The sequence below is a fragment of the Chionomys nivalis genome, chromosome 4 (genome assembly GCF_950005125.1).
Source record: "Chionomys nivalis chromosome 4, mChiNiv1.1, whole genome shotgun sequence".
Taxonomy (NCBI): Eukaryota; Metazoa; Chordata; class Mammalia; order Rodentia; family Cricetidae; genus Chionomys; species Chionomys nivalis.
In genome coordinates, this window is record NC_080089.1 from 49,887,766 (window position 1) to 49,911,293 (window position 23,528).

The 23,528-nt window shown below is 46.4% G+C and overlaps 2 protein-coding genes across 5 annotated transcripts in view; both read left to right on the forward strand.

Annotated features, from left to right (window-relative positions):
- Positions 1-11,387, forward strand: part of Alg9 (ALG9 alpha-1,2-mannosyltransferase) — a 59,087-nt gene extending 47,700 nt beyond the window's left edge. Inside the window, exons 15-16 of one of the 2 annotated variants that reach the window (XM_057767234.1) lie at positions 3,783-3,901; positions 4,165-11,387. In XM_057767234.1, coding sequence (XP_057623217.1) covers positions 3,783-3,901; positions 4,165-4,211 — 166 coding nt within the window. In that variant the 3' untranslated portion in view covers positions 4,212-11,387. Of the gene's footprint in view, positions 1-3,782; positions 3,923-4,164 lie in introns of those variants that run through there. The other variant, XR_009056997.1, reaches the window with a different exon arrangement.
- Positions 11,388-20,770: 9,383 nt separating this feature from the next.
- The window catches only part of Ppp2r1b (protein phosphatase 2 scaffold subunit Abeta), a 34,757-nt gene continuing 31,999 nt past the window's right edge, over positions 20,771-23,528 (forward strand). For all 3 annotated transcript variants that reach the window (XM_057767828.1, XM_057767829.1, XM_057767827.1), the window contains exons 1-3: positions 20,771-20,901; positions 21,630-21,720; positions 22,060-22,160. In XM_057767828.1, coding sequence (XP_057623811.1) covers positions 20,788-20,901; positions 21,630-21,720; positions 22,060-22,160 — 306 coding nt within the window. In that variant the 5' untranslated portion in view covers positions 20,771-20,787. The remainder of the gene's footprint in view (positions 20,902-21,629; positions 21,721-22,059; positions 22,161-23,528) is intronic.

The window sequence follows — 23,528 nt, forward strand, 5'->3', positions numbered from 1 at the left end:
TAGATTTAACTTGCACTGACATATTTGTTTCCTATTCTGTGCCAGGGTTTGATACTGTCAAACTTCACAGCTTTTGCAAGCCTGGCTAGTGAATTAATGTACAGGCTTCATTTTGTCACATCACGTTACCCATTTGCATTTCTCTTCACTATTCATGTACTTTGTGGTCTTTTCCTATTGAGTCATTTGTCTCCCTGAGTTGTAGGGTCAGCTCATATACTCTACATAGCAGTCCTCTGTTGTATAGATTACAGATATTTTGTCTCAATCTCTTCTATTTTTCTGTTGTTTCAGCTTGCCTTTTAAACCCTAGAGTAATGAGTAGTGGGTCTTCCATTTCAATCTAATCCAGTACTTTTGGTAATGGTACATTATGGTATCTGTGTGCAGCCAAGATAGCGTTCTGAAGTCTGTGGGGCTCTGTGGTGTCATCTGTCAGCACGGCAGGAAAATCATCACCAGCATCCATTGTCTTTGGTCCAGTAGACCCTGTCTGTTTTTGTTCACTAGTTATCTTATAAATTATTTACAAAACTAGGAATATGAACGAAATGAAGAATTCATTTGAAAATATAATAAATGGGGGCTGGAGCGGTGACTCATTGGTTACAAGTACTTGCTGCTCTTGCAGAGGACCTGGCTCACAGCTGTCTGTAACTCTAGTTCCAATGCCTTATTCGGGCCTGTTTGGGCACCAGACTTGCACATGATGCACATACATGTAGGGAAACACTTGTGCACATAAAAAATCTTTTAAAATATATAATACATGAAGTAACTTTTCCACATTCTTTTGGTTATGGGTAAATACACACATGCACACATAATATGTATACACACACATACTACACATACTAGGTTTTTTTATTGTGTTTTATTTCTTTTTTTAAATTTTAATTTATTTACTTCTTTTGATACGATATGTTTTATTTCTTGAGACAGGGTATAACCATATAATTCTGTCTTGGATCTTGATATGTAGACTGGACTGGACTTGAACTCACAGAACACCTTCTGCCTTTGCCTCTCAAGTGCTGGAATAAAATGTGTGTGCTACCACACTTGGCCATATATTCTGAATTTTTATTCTACATTGTCCTTGTTGGGAACGCACACACATACATGTGTTACTCCTGAAATGGATGTGTCTCAAATTACAGCTAACTGCTCATTAGCTGTTGTGCGTGAACCCGATGCATCCTTTCTGAAAGGCTGATTGTGGGTTTCAGGTCTGGCTTAGCATTCCTCCTAGTTCTTCTCATTCTTGCAGTATCAAAGTAGCACTTGGATTTTTTTTTGTGGAACCTTTGGTGATTCACAGAGCTGTTTTGTTTCCTAATTCAAAGTTTTGGGGTTTTTTTTTGTTTGTTTTTGTTTTTTTTTTTTTGTTTTTTTTTTATCTAGAATAGAGTAATCAATGATTTTCTTTTTCTGAGACAGGGTTTCTCTGTGTAGCCCTGACTATAGATTACTCTGTAGGCCAGGCTGACTTCAAACTCGCAGAGGTCCTCCTGCCTCTACCTTCTGAGTGCTGGAGTTAAAGATGTGCACCACCACCATCTGGCTCGCCAATAATTTTCTTTTTTTTTTTTTTTTTCTTTTTTGGTTTTTCGAGACAGTGTTTCTCTGTGGTTTTGGAGCCTGTCCTGAAACTAGCTCTTGTAGACAAGGCTGGTCTCGAACTCACAGAGATCCGCCTGCCTCTGCCTCCCAAGTGCTGGGATTAAAGGCGTGCGCCACCACCGCCTGGCTCGCCAATAATTTTCAAATGTCTTTGTCATCTGTGTTCCTCTGTCATTATTGTATACCTTCCCCCTGTAAACTATACCAAATACAGTTTTACACACAGCATCATGGAAAATGAAAGGATAGGGTGTGTCTTTATATTGTAACAGGAGTCATCCAAGGTCGTATTGCAAATATTGCATGACAACATCTTTCCTGGTAGAGCCTAACTGGGCAGGGAGTATGCTGCTTCTTTTTTGTGCTAGGAATATATTGTTTACTGTTCAAAAATTTTTTTAAAATCACATTTATTATGTATTCTGTGTGTTCTGGGAGGAAGGAACGCATGTGGGAAAGTCAGAGGAGAACTTTGAGTCTGTTCCCTTCTTCCACCATGTGGGTTCTGGAGATCAACTTCAGGTCACCAGGCCTGGCAGGAGGTGCTGGCCCAGCTCAGCAGTTCTTAAATTTGAGGACATTCATCTGGTCTACTGTCACCAAAGATCATAGAGTGAAATTTGTTTCTGTCATCAGTTTCATTGCCATTGGATATCTGCTGTGCACTTCACATCTCTGTGTGTGTCTGATTTGTCTTGGAATTGTGAGTGTCTTCCTGTGCCACTTTTTCTTAAGACCATTAAAGATGGAAAATTTTGAAGTCAGGATTCTGAACAGTGTTCAGTGGAGGCCTGAAGCAGGTAGAAATGCTTCCAGTGGTTCATTCTGTGCTGAAACCGCATGAGCTGCTCCAGAAGGAAGACACCACAGCTGGCTCTGCAGACCCTGAGGTCACACTGAGGGCTCAAGTCCACTGGAGCATGTATGACTGTGTTAATCTAGACCGGCCACTGACCTGAAAGGTGTTAGACATCACCTTTTCTGTGTGTTGTGAGCAAAAGGAGGAAATGAACGTCTTTTGTCTGGGACAGATGCATCCTCTTCCTGTTCATCTGCTCCCAAGAGTCCTGCTTTATCTGCCCCTCTCCTCTACACCTCTTTTCTCTACCCAAGCTGTTGGCTGCCGAAGTGAAGTGCATCTCTGTTGGGCACAGGGCACTGTCAGCCTCTAAGAGGAGGGTTTGCCAAGTGCAATATCATTGTGTGTGCAGGCATCACAGGAGTCTGCCAAGCTCAGAGGTAGGCTGCCAGTGCAAATGCCACGTCGACATGACATTTACAAGTTTAGAGTCTGGAAAAGGACTGGCCACGGACACCTTCAGCTATCTCGTTTCCGGTATCAGTAACCAGGCCAGCTGGGATTTTCAGACTGAAGAACTCAATCAGGAAGTAATACTTGATGTATTTGAAGCTGTCATTACCCTCTTCCAGGAAAGGAGAAATCCATAGGCTGCAAGATAAGCCATAATGGCTAAGCTTGTAGACTCGAGAATCAAGCATGGATGAGGCTCTTGAATGAGGGTCTTATCAGTTACTACGATGAACTTGAACAAGCTGCTTAATCTGCCTGATCCTGAGCTCTCTGAGACGGGAGTGTCATTGTCACCTTTCTATAGATTTATCAGATAGAATAAACAAATTTAAACCCAAATCGCTTACATGCTTCAAAACCCCTGGTAGATTGTTTCCAGTTCTCATACTTCAGTCATGGGAATTTTCCAGAACATATTGTGCCAGCATGAGCTTGTGTGTAGACCAGCCTCAGTTGAGGCACTGCTGCAGCACCGCACGGGGACCCAGGACACGGTTTTCCTCGTCTCTCTAGGGAGCCAGGATTGTTTGAACATTTTGCATTTCTGTAATTGTTTAACAGGTGCAAAAATTACTTGGAACTTTGTATGCCCTAGAACTTTTGTGTGTCATGTTCAAATGCAAAATGCAGACCCATAGCTCTTGAAAGGCTGTTTATTAGGGCAACATACTTTCTTGGGGGGCATGAGTAACAAGGTCAATTATCATGATCTGGTATCTGAATAGTAGATTTTTCCATATTTATATAAAATATAATCATTGAGGTAACCTTGGTTTTTTTTTAAACTATTTTCAGAGCCGTTAGTAAAATGATGAGATTCTTACCCCTTCTTTCTCTTCTCTTCCAGGTCTTCAAAGCTATTTCGGGCATTCTATGTCCCCTTCCTGTCGGATCAGTATACGGTGTATGTGAACTACACCATCCTTAAGCCTCGGAAAGCAAAGCAAAGCAGGAAGAAAAGTGGAGGTTAGCAACAGCCCCGTGGCTCCAGCGGACAGCCATCATGTTAACTAGTGGTTCCACTGAGCTGTAACGCTCGTAATAAAGGTCACCTGACAAGAATGCCAGATTCCGGTGCTCTGAACTCATCACGTCTGTCAGAGTCACACACTTCCTGCCCCTGTGTGTGTTCTGCATGTGAGCTTTCTGCAGATAGGCAGAGTCCCGAGCACCTGGGGAGATGCATTGCTCCACTTGTCAATGGTTTTCTCTCTTCAATTATTTTCTAGAGTGGAGGAGAGCAGAAGCCGCTCCCAGAAGAGCTGAGAGCCCTTGACTGGGTGTGTGTGCTAGCAGTTCTGCACGCTCTGGCCTGGCGTCGGGAACTAGCAAGCCTTCTTTAGGGTACCTGGTTTCTCCACCAAAGCTGTTTGGCAGCTCCTAGCAGACCTTGTTCAAATCCGAGTGCTTGGAAGCGCAGCCTAGTTGCCAAGTGACATGTCCTTCCCCCTCCAGCAAGACGCATTCGCAGGACTGCAACCCTGGCCTGGGAGCTCAGGAAAAAGGCGACCACTGAAGAACTGTGACCTAATCTTATTATTTATGATGCCTCTAATTTTCATTTTATTTTCTTTAAAATCAATAATAATCATATTGCTATTTTTGAAGGGTTTTAAGATTTTTAAAAAAAGCTTCAGCATGATATATCTTGAATCCTAGACTCTGTACAACTATAGCGGGCATCTTTGGAGAGAAGTATGTCAGTAGAGTTGGGTGACATCATATTTTAAAGTAGCTTGAGGCCATTTTGCGGACATTGAGAATTCCTTTGTGTAAAATGACAGCCCCGGTGAAATGAAAAGGACAGTGTGCATATAGCACCCACACCTCAATTCTGCTGCAAAGTGTCCTCGAGCAGGTGGTCTAGTTAGTTGCATAGGTGGTGGTAACGACTACAAAAGGCTGCTTGTTAGTTCCCCTTCCCTTTCAATACGGCACAATGTAGAAGACATTTTCTCAGTGTCTCATTTGATCCTCAGCCACTGTGAGGACCCACTTCACAGAAGAGGAAGCAGATGAAGGGGGAGAGGAGAAGTGGCTTGTCCCTTGTCATATGTGTGGGCAGTAAGTCATAGGCCTGGGTGTCGAATCCAGGCTGTCTGACTTCTCACGTTCTCAGACTGTCCATGCCTCTCCTCCACCTATGAAACACGACTTGGGAGGAGGATTGGATTGACCACAGGCCACGTTTGTTTTGTCAATTTCTGTTTTAAGGAAGATGTTTAGGTACAGTTCTTTGAGTCCTTTGGAGCCTGTGGGTGACACCTCACTTAGCAGTGCTGTGTGGTATTGCCAGATCTCGGTAGGAAGGTCCTGGCTCTATAACTCACAGGATCTTCTGCGTACAGACTTCTTGTTGTCCCCGTGGGCCATGTTACAGGTGCCTTATTTCCTTAAGGGTGGCAGGTTCTAGTAGTGCAGAGGGTAGATCTGATTTTCACTGTTTCCATTTTCCTGTTTCCTTTTTTTTTCTTTTTAAGGAAAGTAACTTTCTAATGTGAATTAGTCCCAATAAAAGAATAAAGAGAACAGAAAAATAAGTAGTTAAATTAAACTATTTACTCTTGGGGGTTCCCCTCTGAAAGAATACCGATTAGAGTTGATGAAGCAGAGGTGAGGAAGCAGGTTCAGACATACGGAATGACAGCTGCACAGGAAGGATAGACCGCAGCCCTACTGTGTGCATGGTCCCTGGAATTCTGTTCTCAGCACCTGATCGCCACTTTCCAAGGCAAACAGTGGGGTGTGAACTGCAGTGAAGCCTATCTATCTCAGAAGCCGAGGCCCTGTAGGATGCACAGAAGAGTCGATGACGGGGTTCAGAGAGGAGCAGCTCTTGTCCAATCAAAGAACTGCAGTGAAGTCTATCTCAGAAGCCAAGGCCCTGTAGGATGCACAGAAGAGTCGATGGGGTTCAGTGAAGGGCAGCTCTTGTCTGATCAAAATGTGGGACTTAGGAGCGTGGCTGAGTGGTGGAGCGCATGTTTACTGTGTGGAAGACCCAGGGTTCAGTTCTTAACATATGCAAACACCCCCCAAAATGGTACAGAGTTAAGCTATTTGATCATGTGTGTCTGAAACAAACGTAACGATCCTCCACGGGTGCCTGACATGAACCTAGGCTTCCACATACATATGTGCATGCACTCACACATGTACACACAGTCACCTCAGTGAGAACTTAATTATAAAGTAGCCAATTATAAATTATAAAGGCCAGGTGGGCATAGAGCTCTCTTGGGATTGTCGGTTCCAGTCCCTTTGAAAACCCTACTCTGGTTTTCTCCATTCTGTTTCTGGTGAGGGCACAATACATTGTGGACACTATGCCAGGTACCTCTCAACACTTAGGGGTTGGTTAGCTTCCCTTGGGAAGAAGAAGGGCATCATGGGCAGTCTCACATCTCTGCCAAGCACCCCTGTGCACATACCTCTGCTCGGTCCTTAGAGTGAGGTACACACGTGTAGATGTCGCTGCTGAGGATCGAGCTCACATATGATCCATAATCTTTGTGGGTAGGACAAAGTAGTAGGGAGACTTGGCCAATCCAGACTTCTCTGCTCTCTAGCCCGAAAGCAGCCTTATCTGAACCTAAATCTTGTGACACTGAGTGCCATTATTGACCCAGTCAGCATGATAGGAATCTGTTAACAAAATCTGCCTCTTGCCTTTTCTTGTCATCTGATAAAAACACAGGTTATCTTAATCTCTTTGGTAAGTGCGGAAAGCTGCAGCCTGTACTCCTTATTACTGAATCAGGCTTGCTACACGTGGTTTTATAGCAGGGTGGTTATTGATCCCAGTCACCTTTTCTTTAGGTCTGGAGTTCTGGGAAAGAGCTTTGGAGTCCTTAGGTGAGGCTCCCCAGTGGGAACCCTCTCTTGTGTTCTGCTTCCTAGGACAGAGTGAACGGGAGGCAGCTGGCTGTATAGCCTTCTGTTCTGGCTAACACCAGACGGCTTGGCTTCTCGTGTAGTTAATTTTGTTTACATCAAAGAGGCAAAGAGGTGCTTAAATCTCCGCCTCTACGGATGCAGTAAAAACTTACATGGGCGTCTACTTTTAGGCTCCCACGTTGAATTCCTCCGGTAAATGAATGACAATGGCTTTGTAAGCAGAAGCTCAAGGCTTCCATAAGGCACTGCTGGAGTTTCAGGGGCTCGCTGGAGTATCCATCCCATGTAACCCTGGGATTCTTGAAGCCAATGAAACCAGGAAGCAGCACAGTGCTGAAGCCCGTGTCATCCAGTTCACCGTCTTCCTGATCCTTGTGCTTTTTCCGTGGCAGTGTTTACATTGCATGCCTACTGTATTTCTGTGAAGGAAAAAAGTCAATAAATGTTGGCAGTTTGCCCCCTCCCCCTTTGAGACAGGGTTTCTCTGTGTAGTGCTGTATGAACTGGAACTCTCAGCCCGCTCAGACTCACTTGCCTCTGTCTCCCAAATGCTGGGATTAAAGGTGTCACCCCCACCTCGAGCTTGATTCCCCCCCTTTTTTTTAAAAGATTGTATTTATTATGTATACATTATTCTGCCTGCAGGTAGACAGGCAGGCCAGAAGAGGACACCAGACTTCATTACAGATGGTTGTGAGCCACCATGTGGTTGCAGGAATTGAACTCAGGACCTCTGGAAGAACAGCAAGTAGCCAGTGCTCTTAACCACTGAGCCAACTCTCCAGCCTGGTTTCCTCTTTCTTAAGGTCGCTTTTTTCATTCACACTCAGCTTCTAATCTTCGCTGGGAATTGGAATTGGAAACAGCACAACTTCTGTGTCCTCCATCCCCAGGTCGCGGTTCACAGATGCAGCTTTCACAGGTCAGAGTCCAGACTGTGCTCCCTGAAACTTAGGGAAGACGCCCTCCGGAATCACAGTGGTAGTTTCGTTCCTTCCAGGAGAAGCTGAGCACACAGGAATTTACTGTTGAGCATTGTGCTGGAGAGAATGTGCCACATGCCTAGCTTATCTTAGGGTTTGGGCTTCAGGCTCTGGAGTTCAAGAGTCTGGTTGTCATTGGCATCGTGACCCAGTTACAGCTGGCATTTGGGTAACTTCCCCCTTGGGGAGGTGCTGGATTTGGGGGGTGGGAGAAAGGGAGCTTTCTCCATCCTTGTCTTCACTTCCTCTTCTCTTCCCACCTCATCACCTGACTTTGCAGAATTACTTTTCACTTTTCTTCCCACCTGACCCAGGTGTCCTTGAGATTTAATTTATTTTTCCCACGTTATTTTAGACGCGGTCATTAATCTAGTCCCAGGTGGGAAAAGGCCATTGGAGTCATTGTTCTGTCCTGTGTAGGACACCGCCTTTGCTCTCTGTCCGTGTGCTTCTCCATCTTCAGAGCCTCATTTAGATTCCTCCGGACTTCAGACCCCTTTGTTAGGAGCAGACAACCTTAAACAGAAACCTTGTAAACCTGTTTCAGGAATAATAACTGGCACAATGGAGCAGGCTCCATACCGTCTTATTCGGGGCCCAGCAATCCCCCAACGTTGTTTTGCTCCCATGTATTTGACAACGAGGAAAGAAAAGTAAAAGACACCTTTTTACTAACAGCTCTTGCTTTCAATTTGGCACAGATTTTTCATTTTTATATTTTCAGGCATAGTCTGATTCTGTAGCCTAGAGTGGTCTGTAACTCAGTACGTCACCCAGACTGGCCTAGGAGTCACAGCAATCTTCCTGCCTCAACCTCCCATTGTTGACTCACGAGTTACTGTGCCCAGCATCTTGGTCTGAATTCTTAGACACAGAAAATGCAGCAAGTCAGAAATCTTGAGAACTCAGAAGGGCAGCTTTTGAGTCAGCCTGTTAGTGTATGTGTGGGGCTTAGCAGTTCTGACCTCCAGACTTTGGCACGAGAGCACATTCCTGAGGTTGCTTCTAAAAAGAGCAACAAGGCCCTGTATGGAATATTTACATTTCTCTATTCCCTGATTTTGGAGGGTCAGACTTGGCGCAGATTTTCTTCCGAATGAGTCTGGCTTAGAAGACTTTCTTGTTGGTGTGATGAGGTGTTAGGTTCTTCTTGTCCCCTGTCCTTTGTAGAAGATGCTCATCCGCAATCTGGATTTGTGGTCACACACTCAGATTGAATATTAAGTAACAAATAATATTGTAAAGCTGAAAACTTCCCTGCATCTTCCCAGCTGTGGAATTCCGCCTAGACCTGACATTTGAACAAGTTCAAATCAATACGTCCAACCAGTGAAATGAGGGAAATTGAGGTTAGGGAAGTCACGGTGTGGGGCTGTAGTGGCAAGGACAGCTGGACGCTTCCTGCTGGAGCCTTGTAAACTAAATAGCTTGTTTGACTGAACAATTTAAGTGAACATTTAAGTATGAACTTTTTTTTTCTTGAAATTTAAGTGTATCTTAAAGTATCTTTAAAACACTTCAAAGTAAGTCAGACTTTCTGTTTGCTTTTGTTTTTCTTTTTACTTTCTGGGTTTGTTCTGTAGTTTCTTACCTGGAGATAAAAAAAAAAAGCATAACCTAGGTAACTTTTTGATGGGCCTTAAAAGCCCAAGTAGATGATTCAAGACCGATTTCCTCAGAGTAGGGCTTTTCAAGGACCGTCATGGATTGCAGGCAGCATCTGCTGTAAGAAGGCTCTTTGATCTCCATTTGTAGGAACAGTTGGGCAACCAGCACCTTTGCCCTTCGGTCAGTCCCTTAAGCTCACTAGTCAGCTGCATTGCCAAATAAAGAAGGGCAGGGCCTCTCGGTTTCTTGACTGGATGTTGTAGAAACATTGCACTCAGTGCTGCAGAAATCACAACCAAGGGAGCAGCAGTTCTCAGCCAGAGCTGCAGGGTAGGAGCATGAGGGAGGCCGTCGAGCTGCCACACTGCACAGCCCTCCCTCAGGAGTAAAGAGCTAGCCACTTGGGGTGAGCAGAGGCTTCATTGTGTTTAGAGCCTTCTAGTGCGTAGCCAGTGTTACACACCACTGCCCTTGATAAAGACTAGGTAAGCTTCACACCAGAGACCATTACTAACAAAGCCGACGGAATGCTATTATCCTTTTCTGATTGTAACCCCCAGTCTCCCAGGCCTTTATTTGGGTCTCTCCCCTCTCTTGGCCAAGCCTCCTTACCTGCTCTGTCTCCCATGCCCTCTGGAATCCTTGCTGGAAAACCAGTTAACTAGTCAGACACTGATAGATGCTAATGGATGCTTGAGGACTCCTGGAGTGTTCTAGTTAACACATCTAAAAAAAAAAAAATACAATTACTTTTTTTTTTGCCATATATGGATTTATTAGGTAGGAAAAGAAAGTTTGAGTAGGCAATCTCAACCTTCATTGTAGGGCTTGACCCTGCTTGGCCTCTGAGGCAAGAACCCATGTTGAACAGGACAATGGGAGTAAAAATGTGTGCTTGTGTTGAGCCCATCTTCTTAAGGCACATCCTGGAGCCAGCTTTGTATGATTAGTGAGAGACACACTTAGCTTAGCTGATCATGATAACTCAGGACTTTAACTCTCAAGAGGCAGAGGCAGTGAATCTCTGAGTTCGAGCTAGCCTGGTCTACAGAGTGAGTTTTAGGATAGCCAGGGCTACACAGAGAAATCCTGTGTGTGTGAGTGTGTGTGTGTGAGTGTGTGTGTGTGTGGCGGGGGGAGGCACACTTAGCTTTTCACTGAGCCGAGTGTGGAGAAGCCCCCACTCTGTGTTTTGCCACTGTTTTCTGACAGCCTCTTTGCAGCAGCTGCTGGCTGGCCGAGGCATGGGAGCAAAGGTTAATCCCATTTCGAGAGAAGTGACCTGAAGTGTGTTCATTCAACCACTAAGAAGACACCATGTTCCATTCAGGAGCTCGTGGTGCCTCTTTCTCGTTCCTTTATAAACAGCATGTCTCTAAGTTTCCCTGGGATACCTTAGAGGGTGTTTCTATTCTTTCTTTCCAGAATAATACTTGTGGAGCTACATGGGCAAACAGGTGGGTCTCTCAGTGTGATATTTAAAAGAAATCTTAGAAGCTTTCCTGATCCGTCCTATTTCTATTGTCTTGGGCTTTTTCTATATTTTCATCTTCACAGCCCGTGATGGCTGAATACAGTACAGTGCACGTGTGTGTGTATGTGTGTGTTCACACGCAATGCCAGAGATTAAATTTGTTGCCACACATTTGCTTTAGGTGCACCCTATCTGTAGCGCCATCATGGGGACTCAGTGTCCAGCAGAGGGCACCCTCCTCTCACTAAAAATCACAGAGGTCCTTTCTCTCCAGGAATTTAGCTGCTTGGGGTTTGCTGTAATCCCAGGATATGTTGAAACAGCCAAACTGGGAGCTTTGGGACATGTCCTTATGTTGCTTCATGTATTTCTACAGCCACAGATGTTTCCTGTGTGGGTGAATTATCCATCACGTTTAGCATCCCCTGGTTGATAGGCAATCCTACAAGGTGACACTTCTCTGTTAATTTCAGTTGTATTTGTTATGTCCTTGCTTGTATCTGTAGATAATAAAAAAAGAAACGTGTTCTTTTTTTTTTTTTTTTTCGAGACAGGGTTTCTCTGTAGCTTTGGAGCCTGTCCTGGAACTAGCTCTTGTAGACCAGGCTGGCCTCGAACTCACAGAGATCCGCCTGCCTCTGCCTCCCAAGTGCTGGGATTAAAGGCGTGCGCCACCACCGCCCGGCAAGAAACGTGTTCTTGAAGAGGAGGAACAGCTGCTCCTGGGGGGCAGCTACCAGCCACCTGCCCATTGTCAGGCTTTCCCATATGGCCAGTTTTATCACGTACACATCCCTAACGGTACCACTGCTGCCGTGCTGATACTGACGGGCAGACGGGACGGGAGGATCTAGGAACTGTCTAATGCTCTCACCTTCTGATGCCAGCACGTCATTTACAGCTCAGTAGCTCCATGGAAGGTAATGGGGTTTAGCAGGGTGTGAGCCTTGGGCAGTAAAAGGCCTTAGAACACCTTCAGTTATGACTACTCCTCATGCCTAGCCCGTGAGCTGAAAAGCAAACATTTGCAGAAGGAAGCAGTGTTCACATTTTAAATGTGCAGACAACTGTGTAGGTGGACTTGGGATTTGAACAAGGTCAGCTATGCAGCTACGTATGGGATGAGAGTCCTCTCCTTCAGCTCTGCCACCTGACACCATCCTTCCAGCTTAACCTTAGAAGCATGGAGACTGTATGGTTTGAGACTGATAGTTTATGATTTAGGGGAGGGTTTTTCTTTTCTTTTCTGTAGCCGCCTCGACGGGTTACTCTGTCTAGGGTTTGTAACCCGCCTGGCTGGCCAGTTATTCCAGGGTCACGGAGAGGCACCACCTGAAAGACATAGGCTGATAAGCAGGAAGGAGGCTAAGCGTATTTGTCAAAGCCTCCGTCTATTAGGGTCATGGTTACAGCTTATATAGCCCCTGAATGGGGAGCTTGGGGGGCTGGAGCACGGGGTCTTGCCACGTGGTCCACGCCCATCACGGAGTCTGAGAGGTTACGATGGGTCGGGTCACGATTCCTTGGTCGGGAAGTCACAAGGTGACACACCTAGTTGTCTAGATAGTTTGGAATGTGAGGCAGGTTCCGCTAGCAGATAACTCTCAATTAACAGTTAATTTGGGTGCGGGATAGGCTTGGTCAATAAGACTATTCTCAATACAATTGAGAAGTGAAGCCCTCTGCAAAAACTCCTCACGGCGGTGCTTCCTGTAAATTTTGGGGGGACACGGCTCCTGACACTTTTCTTTTGTATCCTCTAGATCATCAGATTGGATTTGTGGGGAAAACATCCAAACAGCAGCTTAAGCTACCGTTTGAGCAGGGTTTGTAGCTTGGTCATAGAGCACTTACAATCCATGTGTATAATCCATGTTTGTTTTGTTTTTCAGAACAGGGTTTCTCTGTGTAATTTTTGAGCCTGTCCTAGAACTTGTTCTGTAGACCAGGCTGGCCTCGAACTCTGCTTCCCGAGTGCTGGGATTAAAGGCATATACCACCACAGCCTGAAAGATTCTATCCTGTTCTTTTTGTTTGTTTGGTTTGGTTTGGTTTTTTTTTTTTTGAGACAGTGTGTCACTGTAGCTGTGGCTGTCCTGGAACTCGCTTGGTAGACCAGGCAGGCCTTGAACTCACAGAGATCCACCTGCCTCTGCCTCACAAGTGCTGGTATTAAAGGTTTGCACCACCACTGTCTGTCCCTCTCTTAGGAATCCAACTCAGGACCCAACTCTGCTAGACAAGACTTTACCACCGGGCACATCCTCATCCGTCTGCTATCCTTCACCTCCTTTGGGATGCTAGGGGGTGGGGGCTTGGAAAGAACAGATGAGCAAAGGGAATGAGATCTAGTCAAGGCCGTTACCCTTTTTCTTTAAGCTCCTTGTTCCTCTTCAGTGACCACAGCCTAGAGTTTGCAGACAGCACGTTCAGTCTTCGCTGGGGCTTTCCTAGAACACTGCCAGATACATTAATCTCATAGCCAGATCAGAGAGAGAGTGGATTTCCTGAAGTCCTAGAAATTAGTATACATTCTGGCTTGTGGTTACAGCCCCGGCTATATTTCTGCCAAGTTATGAGAGGCATGTGCAAGGGATTTTGGCCCAGGTCCTTTCTTATGCCTGCTGACTTTTCTCCTAACAGTTCTCCTGGGTAGCTCTGAAAAGGAAGTGAGAAGGAAATCACCTTCAGGGGAGATGCAGGCAAGAGCTCCCTGGAGAGCAAGAAGGCATGAAAGTAAGCCCTGCTTTTGTGAGATCAAATCTCTGGCCAGGGGCAATTGTGCTGGTCTGCTGAGGGCTACTGTGCTGTTGCCTGGGCCTAGTTTTGATAAGAAGTTTCTAAGATAACAGAGGGGAAGAAAAGCTGGACTCTACCCTGTTGAGCAGAGAAGAGCTGGGCATCTCTGGATGCCATAGGTAAGACATCCTATGCTGGGGAGGCTCAGTACGGTAATCAAGACCCAAATGTGTGTAACAGTCTTCATGTTTCAAGTTCAAAATACAGTGAGTCTAGCTACCAAATAGGGACATTATCAGAAATATGGGGAAATGGGTGATATTTAAATAAAATCTGGAGGGAGATGTAGCACTGACTGGTTTCAGACTAACAAATCCACCTGCCTCAGCCGGGCGGTGGTGGCACATGCCTTCAATCCCAGCACTCGGGAGGCAGAGGCAGGTGGATCTCTGTGAGTTCGAGGCCAGCCTGGTCTACAAGAGCTAGTTCAGGACAGCCTCAAAAATTACACAGAAAACCCTGTCTCGAAAAAACCTAAAAAAGAAAGAAAGAAAGAAATCCACCTGCCTCTTCCTCCTGAATGCCACCACACTGGCTTGATTTTTCTTAAGACATGTAGCATGGATTAGCTGGAATCCTTGATCTTCCTGGAGAGACCCCCAAGAGCTGGGTTTGTAGGTGCATGCTGCCATATTCAGCTCTAAGCATTATATGAATTTAATTTTCTGAACAGCCACACAAAGAAGCCGGGCAGGCTATAGGTACACAAACCAAGATTCATAGAGAAGAAGTTGTTTGCCCTGCGTCACGCAGCTGGCAACTGGTAGAAATGGCACTGCACCCCACAGTGTCCCTGACTCCCAAATGTCCTCCCAATGGTCGTTTGTAGTATACTAAACCAGACCTGGTTAGACCGGTTCTTTGATTTGTTCTTACAAGAACTCAGGTAATGTTTTACCCTGGCTGCTGAGGGGACGAGGGAGAGAATAGCAGTTGTCATGCTTGTGAGGACTGCATTCATTTCACTGCTGTGTGACCTCAGCTAAAGCCGCCTCTCACTGTTGGAGTACTGCCATCCATAGAAGAGGGTGGGGAGAAATATGACTCAAAGAAAAGAGAGGGAAAGACGGCGAAAAGATCGATATTTGAGACCGGGAAGAAAACATTTGAGTTCCTTAGAATGAGGCAGTGTTTGAATATGAATTTAAGATGTCACAAGTGCCACCAGGGCGGCTGTTACGTTGGAATGAATTAAACATGGACCCGGGAGTCAGTTTACAGGATCGTCCTGCTAAATGAAGATGCAGATCTCTTATTGTTAGGTCCTGCATCCCTAGATCCAAATGAAAGTTTACTGACTATGAGCAGACATATTTCCTTTTCATTATGCCCTAATATTCAGTTGTTACAGCATCGACTTGTTAGGTGAAATGATCTGGAGATGTCTGGGTGCAGTCTGGACACAGGTACCAAACCATTTTATAGAAGCACCTTGAGCATTGTTGGACTTCGGCACAGGGGTATGTCCTGCAACCAATCCCTCAGTTCACGAACTGAGCCTCATTCCTCTCTTGCTGGTGTTGTTAGTGGGCCAGAGGTCTAGGAGTGCTTTAACCTACAGGTCTCCCTCTGTTCTAGCTGTTTCTTCCAGTGACTGGAGGGGATCCGCTTTTGCCACTCCTCCTGTTTGTAAACCTCTGTGTCCGTGAGGAAGAGGCAAAGAGCCCATTGAGGATGACAGTGTTGTTCAGATTTGGTCCTTTTCTGTGCGACACAAGAGACCTATGATGGCTGTTGATTCCGCCAAGCTGTGCGATCATAGCCTTGCGTTACTGTGCAGGACCTGGGCAAGTCTAGCCTTGCCTTTTCTCGTTCACATTGGTTGAGGGAACTGTTGTGTGGGCGGCAGAGCTCTGGCTTTGTGCTGAGATAGTCTCATTTCAGAGCTGCTTTCCATCCTCAGCCTAGGCTGAGCTGTTGCCTCTGGGCTCCCTGGTCATTAGTTTCTTGTGGTGTGTGTGGGAAGCAGAGAGAAGGGTAGAGGCAGCCTTGGGAAGGATAGTGGGGTACGGAAGTAGTTCAGTACCACAGGCTGGATTGGTAGGGCATGGCCCGCTGCCAGGAATCAGCAGCAGAGGGATTATCTTTCTAATCAGGCAAAACCCATAGCCAGGAGGGACAGAATTGCTTATTGATAAGCAGTTAGCATTGTTGTTTGTTTTTCCTGGACAGAAGTGGCCTCCAAAGACTGTAGATCCTTTCTGAGTTGGTGCCTGTTGCTGGACCTGGTAATTAATTGTCTTTCCAGATAAACCTTTTAGTGAGTTTCAACCATCAATCACACTATAGTCTCTGGGCTGGAGAGCCCTGTAAGATGTCCGGCTCCAGTTTTAAGGACTCTAACTCAGCAAGTCTGAGGGAGAGGCCAGGAGTTTGCATTAAAAAAGATTTAAAAATTGTATTTATTTATTTGTGACCGTGTGTTACTATATAGCCCTTGCTGCCCTGGAACTCACAGAGATCAAATTCCCTCTGCCTCCTGAGAACTGGGATGTATTAAATTAAATTCTTTTTTAAAAGTGTACGTGTGCACTTGCATGCATGTGTGCATGCATGTGTGCATGCAGCATGTGCGTGTGTGTGTTTGTGTAGGAGGCATGTGTGAGGGTGTCCTTCTCAATCATTCTCCAGTACTTATTCCCTTAAGACAGGCAGCATCTCTCACTCAACTCCGGGCTGGGCTGTCAGGCAGCGAGTCCCAAGGGCCCCCAATGTTGAACTCCAGCGTCCAAACACCGAGGAGGAGTCGCCCCCAGAGACCATCTCATACACCACAGCCGATGCAAAAGCATGAGGATTTTATTAATTCTGTCATGACAGGGTCCCCCAGCATTCGGGAAGCCGAGGGACCCCGAATAGCTGGTACAGTCTACTTTTAAAGGGGCCACAGAAGCAAGGGGGGTTGTTCTTTGACTATTTTGATTGGCTTATTTGAAAGGGCTATTACCAATAATTGACTGGAGAGCTGTTGCCAGATCAGGTGAGGTAAGAGGTCATTTTGACCCCGTTTCCCAGGCGACCGAATCAAAACATACGTATATGGGTAATTGTTCAGGAACTGAGTATGTGCGAGTGTAGCTGTTAGGTCCTTGGTTCCCAGGGGAGGAGGGGAAGCACTATGGCACGGAGGCTGAGAGGATTCAGAATTGTCAAAAATGGCTTCAGGATTGTCTTAAAGTCTTACACCATCTCTCACTCAACTCAGGGCTGGGCTGTCAGGCAGTGAGTCCCAAGGGCCCCCATCTCTCCCTATCATAACACTAGGGCTACAAGATGTTATTGCTACATCCAGCCCTTTTTTTTTTTTTTTTTTTGGTTTTTCGAGACAGGGTTTCTCTGTGGTTTTTTTGGAGCCTGTTCCTGGAACTAGTTCTGTAGACCAGGCTGGTCTCGAACTCACAGAGATCTGCCTGCCTCTGCCTCCCGAGTGCTGGGATTAAAGGCGTGCGCCACCACCACCCGGCCAACATCCAGCCCTTTTAAATGGTAGTCTGAACTCAGGAGTTTATGTAGTGGGCCCTCTTCCCTACTGAACTGTCTCCCTAGCTAACTTTTCATTTTTTATCCTGTAGATTGAAGCAAAAGCCTTGAGCCTATAAAACACACATTCTATCCACAGGCCCAGGAATCTACATTTATGACAAAACCCTTGCATGGTCAGTAGATCATATTTCCTCAAAGCCTGCCTTTGAACCTGGCCCCCTTTGGGAAGCAGCTTCTCCCGGCTGTGGCCCATTTTCATCCGCATTCTTTCCTGAAGGGTTTATTGGCATCTCTGCGTTTATTACCTGCTTTGTTCTCTGAGCCTCACAGTTACTGGAGTAGGAACCAGGTGGTTAGCTCCGTTTTACAGGGGATGGGGGTGGAGCCTGTGACCGAGGCTTGGGGAGAGGTATGTGGGTCGCAGTGAGTCAGAGACACAGGTGGGGATTGAAGTCTGGTCTGGATGACTCTCAAAGCAGGCAATTTTCTGAGTTCTATTTCCTCAGCTTGTGATTTCATCTTTAATGATAGTTATTCCTTAGGCCTCCACCTGATGGTGCCTGCTTGAGCAGATCACATCTGACGCTGAAGCAGAGGAGCTTAAGGCGCGGCGCGCCGATTTTATTAGCCTATCAAAGTGTGGGAATGACGGTCTGCTCCTCCTCTGTGCTTGCCTCTTTTATCATTTCTGAACACATTTTAGATCAGGGGATAGAAATGCTTGCTTCCAGGTCGTAGGAACTCTTCTGATCCTCTTCCTGGTAAAATACCAAGTCCGAATTTAGCCCTCTGTTTCTCTTTCGCTGTGTGATGGGCAAGCACAGGTAGGATCGCTGGCTTGAGCTTCCCATGCCGGGCTGGATCCATCGAGGTCTCTCTGTGAACCCTGGCTGGCCTAAAACTATCTATGTATCCCCACCTCTGAGCATGCACCTGGGTGCACTTTTTTCTGGGGGAGGGACACAGGGTCTCACTATGTAGCTTCGCCTGACCAGGAGCTCACTGTTTAGAGCAGGCTGGCTTCAAAGTGCTGGGATTAAAGGTATGTACCCTTAAGCATGGCTTTTATTTTTAAATTTTCTTTATTTAGTCAGTGTTGTCCCCTCCCCAACAGGTTTTGTGTGTGTGTGTGTAGCCTTGGCTGTCCTGGAACTCGCTCTGTAGACCAGGCTGGACTTGAACTCAAAGAGACCCGCCTGCTTGCTTCTGCCTCTCCAGTGCTGGGATGTGTCACCATAGCCAGCTTTTTTTTTTTTAATTTATTTATTTATTATGTATACAATATTCTGTCTGTATGTCTGCAGGCCAGAAGAGGGCACCAGACCTCAATCCAGATGGTTGTGAGCCACCATGTGGTTGCCGGGAATTGAACTCAGGACCTTTGGAAGAGCAGGCAATGCTCTTAACCGCTGAGCCATCTCTCCAGCCTCCTTTTTTCTGGATTTTTCGAGACAGGGTTTCTCCGTAGCTTTTTGGTTCCTCTCCTGGAACTAGCTCTTATAGACCAGGCTGCCTTCGAACTCACAGAGATCCGCCTGCCTCTACCTCCCGAGTGCTGGGATTAAAGGCGTGCACCACCACCGCCCGGCTTGGATATACTTTTAAGGGGAAAAGAATAAACAAAAATCCTGCAAACTCCATCAAATTATTAAATGTTATTTAAAATTTAAAATACAAATTAATAATATGATGTTCTTTTAAAATTACAGCCTTTATCCATCTACAAAACCAAATTTACAAGTTAAATACAAATAAAATCACAAGGCCAATACTATTAAAAGTAATAATGTTGATATTTTTGCAATTCAGTATGACAAATGTATCTTTTACTAAAAGTAAGCCACACTTTGTGAACTGGGGCTGCTTTAGGCCTCACCACACTCAGCCCCCAGTTTCTTCATTCTCTCATCACTTTAAGAAGCACTGAGATGGTGTCATTGCATGATGCCCTCTGACTTTCATTTTGTACATAAACACGTATTTTTCACTTAAAATCCCCCTCTGTTCATTTCTTATGAGCCCAGCACAATAAAAGCTGTGCAGAAACTGATGCCTGTGTGTGCTGCACTCTGTGGCAGGGCTGGTCAAAGCAGTCCTGGGGCCAGCTGGATGGCTCAGGGGTGAAGGTGTGCGCCACCAAATCGGACAGCCTGAGTTCGGCTACTGGAACCCAGGTGGTAAAAGGAGATAACCCACTCTGCAAGTTGTCCTCTGACCATACTTGTTAAGTGGCTTATATGGGCGCGCGCGCGCGCGCACACACACACACACACACACACACGTGCGCGCACACACACACACACACACACGCACGCACGCACGCACGCGCGCGCGCGCACACACACTCACTTTTGTAATTTAAAAAACAAAGTAGACACCCCAGCAATCCAGACTGTGCCTTACGTGATTCTAAAAATTATCAAAATAAAAATAAAACGAAAGCCTTCAAGAAAACATTTGTGGGCCCAATTTGAAACAAAACAAAACAAAATAAAAACCCAAACTGCTAAAGTCTGCTGGTTTTCGAGCTTTGACTACTAAGGGCTAACCATCTCCTGTTTCCTGCTAAGGGTCCCATGTTTTAAAAAGAAAAAAAAAATCTTACCTCTTAAATTACATTTACTAATAACTTGACAATTTTATGAAAGCGCAAAACAGTGTCACTTGAGAAACTGATATTCTACAGAACAACCAGTCTAAGTCGCTTACATCTCAGTCGAAAACATAAAAATACGGGGCATTCAAGTTACTTCATGCAAGTGAAAACTTTCCATGAGTTCTCCTCTAGCAGGACTTTTGGAGGTCTAGAGAGGCCAGTTTCCACCCCACCGAACTGGGGAGATTAAAACTGGGCCTAGTTATGCTTGGTGCTTCTGCTTCTTGCTAAAGAGCGGCTAAAAAAAAAAAAAAAAAAAAAAAAAAAAAAAAAAAGGAAGACAATACAACAGAAGGCGCCATTCCAGTACCACACTGAAAAGAAACACAAAAACAAGGGAGCAGCATGTTTTGAACAGCTTGCGTGGAAAAAATATTGACTGAGGAGTTTGGACAGCACTGTTCATTTTCTCTCACCGCACACATTATTTGTCTTAAGGAGCAGGAGCCAGCCACGATTTTGGCAAACAGGCCAGCGGAAGAGGTGGAGGGGTTGTGCGGAGGCTTCTCGCCCAGGGGGAAATTAAGGCTGAGACCCGGTGGCTCCAGGCCAGCCTGGAGTCTGGGGGAGGTGCTAAAGCTTCTTCCTCCTGGCCTAGGGTACCGTCTTTGGCTACCGAGGTTCCGCACCTATCACTCAAGAAGGCCCCTCTCTGTCAGAGCACAGCGAGCAGAGAATGAATCCCTGCCCATGTTTCTTTCGGCTGGGGAAAGGATGCAAGGGTTCCATTGGTTTTCTCAGCCCGCCCTTCTACTGGAGTCCAGATCCCCAGTTCAGGCAATGCCGGTCAGGCCGGAGCCTCCGCGCGCAGGCTAAACACTCGGTTCCTTCGCTTCCCCATAGCGGGCGGATAGGATTTAGCCCCGCCTGCCTGGGCGCGGGGCGTGGCCTGGGCGCGGGGCGTGGCCGGGGCTCAGGGCGTACGGCGGCGACTAGTCAGAGGAGGAAGAACATGGCGGGCGCGGCGGGGCCCGGGGCCGGTCCGGGCGCAGCGGGCGGAGATGGAGATGATTCGCTCTATCCGATCGCGGTTTTAATCGACGAGCTCCGCAATGAGGATGTGCAGGTACTAGATTGGGGCTGGGGAGCCGAGGCGAGCGCGGAGGCGCACATGGTAGGGAAGCGGGAAGGCCGGCTCAGCCGTGGGGGCGGCTCCGGGGTCGGCAGAACCATAGTCGGCGTTCGTTCGGGACCCGGGGGCGGCGGCGGCTCCGCGGTGGTCCGCCTCAACTCTCAGCAGCCCTACCTCGAGCCTCCGGGGTGGTGGCTCCGGCAGTGGGCGGGAAACCAGTTCCCGCGTCGGGTGGGCGAGTGCCGGTGGGTTGCGGGACCGCCCGGGAGCGGAGGAGCGGCCCGGCGGCCAGGGTCCCTTTGAAGTGCCGCGAGTGTCTGGCTCTGCCGGAAAACTGGCCCGGCTAGTTGGGTGGGAAGAGCGCCCCAGCTGATTAACTCAGATGTGATAGAACTTTTCTCTGAAAAGGGAGGAGTTGTGTTTAACCGTTTCACCTGCTTCCTTCCGTCCGGAGTTCTCTCTTTTCAGAATCTCCCACTGCCCCGGTGTTTTCATTCATTCATTTCTTTGCTGGCCCTTCAGTGCCCTCCCTGGGAAAGCCTCTGGCTAATGACGTGTTAAACGGTCCTTGAGTTCTTTTTAGGTATAAGGTCTAAGTGAAAGGCTCATCTTCGTTGTATACTGTATGCCAGTGTCTCACCTTTCAGCGTTTCTTGACCTGACTTGCAACCATCTCTTTGCTTTGTTGTTGTTCTTCCCACTTGATTACTTTATTTTTAAAGCTCCGGCTCAACAGTATTAAGAAGTTATCGACTATCGCTCTAGCCCTCGGGGTGGAAAGGACTCGAACTGAACTGCTGCCTTTCCTCACAGGTATGTGTCCTTTAAAGAAACACGTTCCATTTTCCATTGGCTTTTTTTCTTTTTCTTTTTTTAGTTTGTTACCTACTGTAGAAATAAGTACTAGATGGAGCAGGTGCCTTCTGCAAGGTGTCTAGAAATGTTAGGTCAGACAAACGCAAACATAAGCCGGGTAGCTAATGGAAAGGTAATTGATGTGAGATGTGAATTTCTTAATAATTCTGTGAAACATTCCGGAAGACTTCTGATTCGCACAAGGAAGAAAATGCTTTTAGAAGGGTAGTTGCAGCAGCTGTGTACCAGCTCAGTGGCACTTGCCCCTATGGTCTAACCAACTGTTGTTATCTCCAGATACAATTTATGACGAAGATGAGGTGCTGTTGGCTCTTGCTGAGCAGCTGGGAAATTTCACTGGTTTGGTCGGAGGTCCTGACTTTGCCCACTGTTTGCTGGTGAGTTCTTATCCATGACCTACCCTCCTTTTGGAGCTCTGTTGACTCAACCGCGTCTTTATTGTCTGGCGATAGACATACAGCAGCGTTTTCATGCAGTTCTTTTTATGGGCAGGTGGTAATTATGTTGATGAATGAATAATATATAGGCACTTCAGCTCTTGTATCAGCTGAATCCAAGAACTCATGTCTGCTGTTGAAGATTTGCTAGAGTTGGGGGGGAAGGGAACTTGATTTAGCTGTCTTTTTTTCTTTTGTTTGTTTGTATTTTTGAGACAGGGTTTTGCTATGTCGCCTTGACTGGCTTGAAATTCTATATAGACCAGGCTGGCTTCAAACTCATAGAGATCCTCCTGCCTCTGCTTCTGGAGGATTGAGATTAAAGGTGTGCGCCACCATGCAGATGAATGAGGCCTTAAAGGATGACTAGAAATGGATCACCTGGACAATGCTGGACTGGCTGTTGTAGGGCTTTAAATATTGTATATATGATACTGGTTGCCATGGTTTCTGGCTATAGTATGAACTGTTCTTTAGAACTCTAGACGTAGATGGATGTTGGATGAGTGGAGACTTGTAGAGTTAGAAATGGCTGTCATTTCCCCCTCAGAATCTGCCTCTCTTTAGTTGTGTCTCCAGCTACCCAGTTATACAAGTCCAACCTCGAAGATAACTGTTGTTTTTAGTGGTGCTAGAGATTGAAGCCAGGGCCTTTGCATGCTGGGTAAGTTCTCATTCACTGAGCTCCAGTCCAGCACTAGAAGGCTTGCTTCTTTTTTTGTTTTTTGTTTTGTTTTTTGAGACAGGGTTTCTCTGTAGCTTTAGAGCCTGTCCTGGAACTAGCTCTTGTAGACCAGGCTGGCCTCGAATTCACAGAGATCCACCTGCCTCTGCGTCACGAGTGCTGGGATTAAAGGCGTGTGCCTCCACCGCTGGTCTAGAAGGCTTTTTTAAGTCCTCCCTTCCCTCCTTCCTCACCTCTGAGTCCTATAGACTTCTTATCTATCCCGATCAGTCTTAGAAGCCCACTCGTGTACTGAGCACTTGGTCCTCAGCTAGTGGCGCTATCTTAGGAGGCTCTGGAGGCCTTAGGAGGCGAGAATAGCTGTAGGGTGTAGGTGCTGGGGCAGCTTCTGTCCTCGGACTCTGCTTCTTTGTAGTAAGGCAGGGAAGCTCTTCTGCCTGTTTTGTGACTGCCATGTTGTTCTGCTGAGGCTCATGGGGCCAGGCAACCATGAAATGAATCTTTGAAACTGTGAACCAGATTAAATCCTTTGTTTCTGTTAGCTATTTTGGTTCACAGTAGCGAAATACTCATAATATATACACCGTGTTCCTCTTGATAATTCATTGCACACACATTGGTCT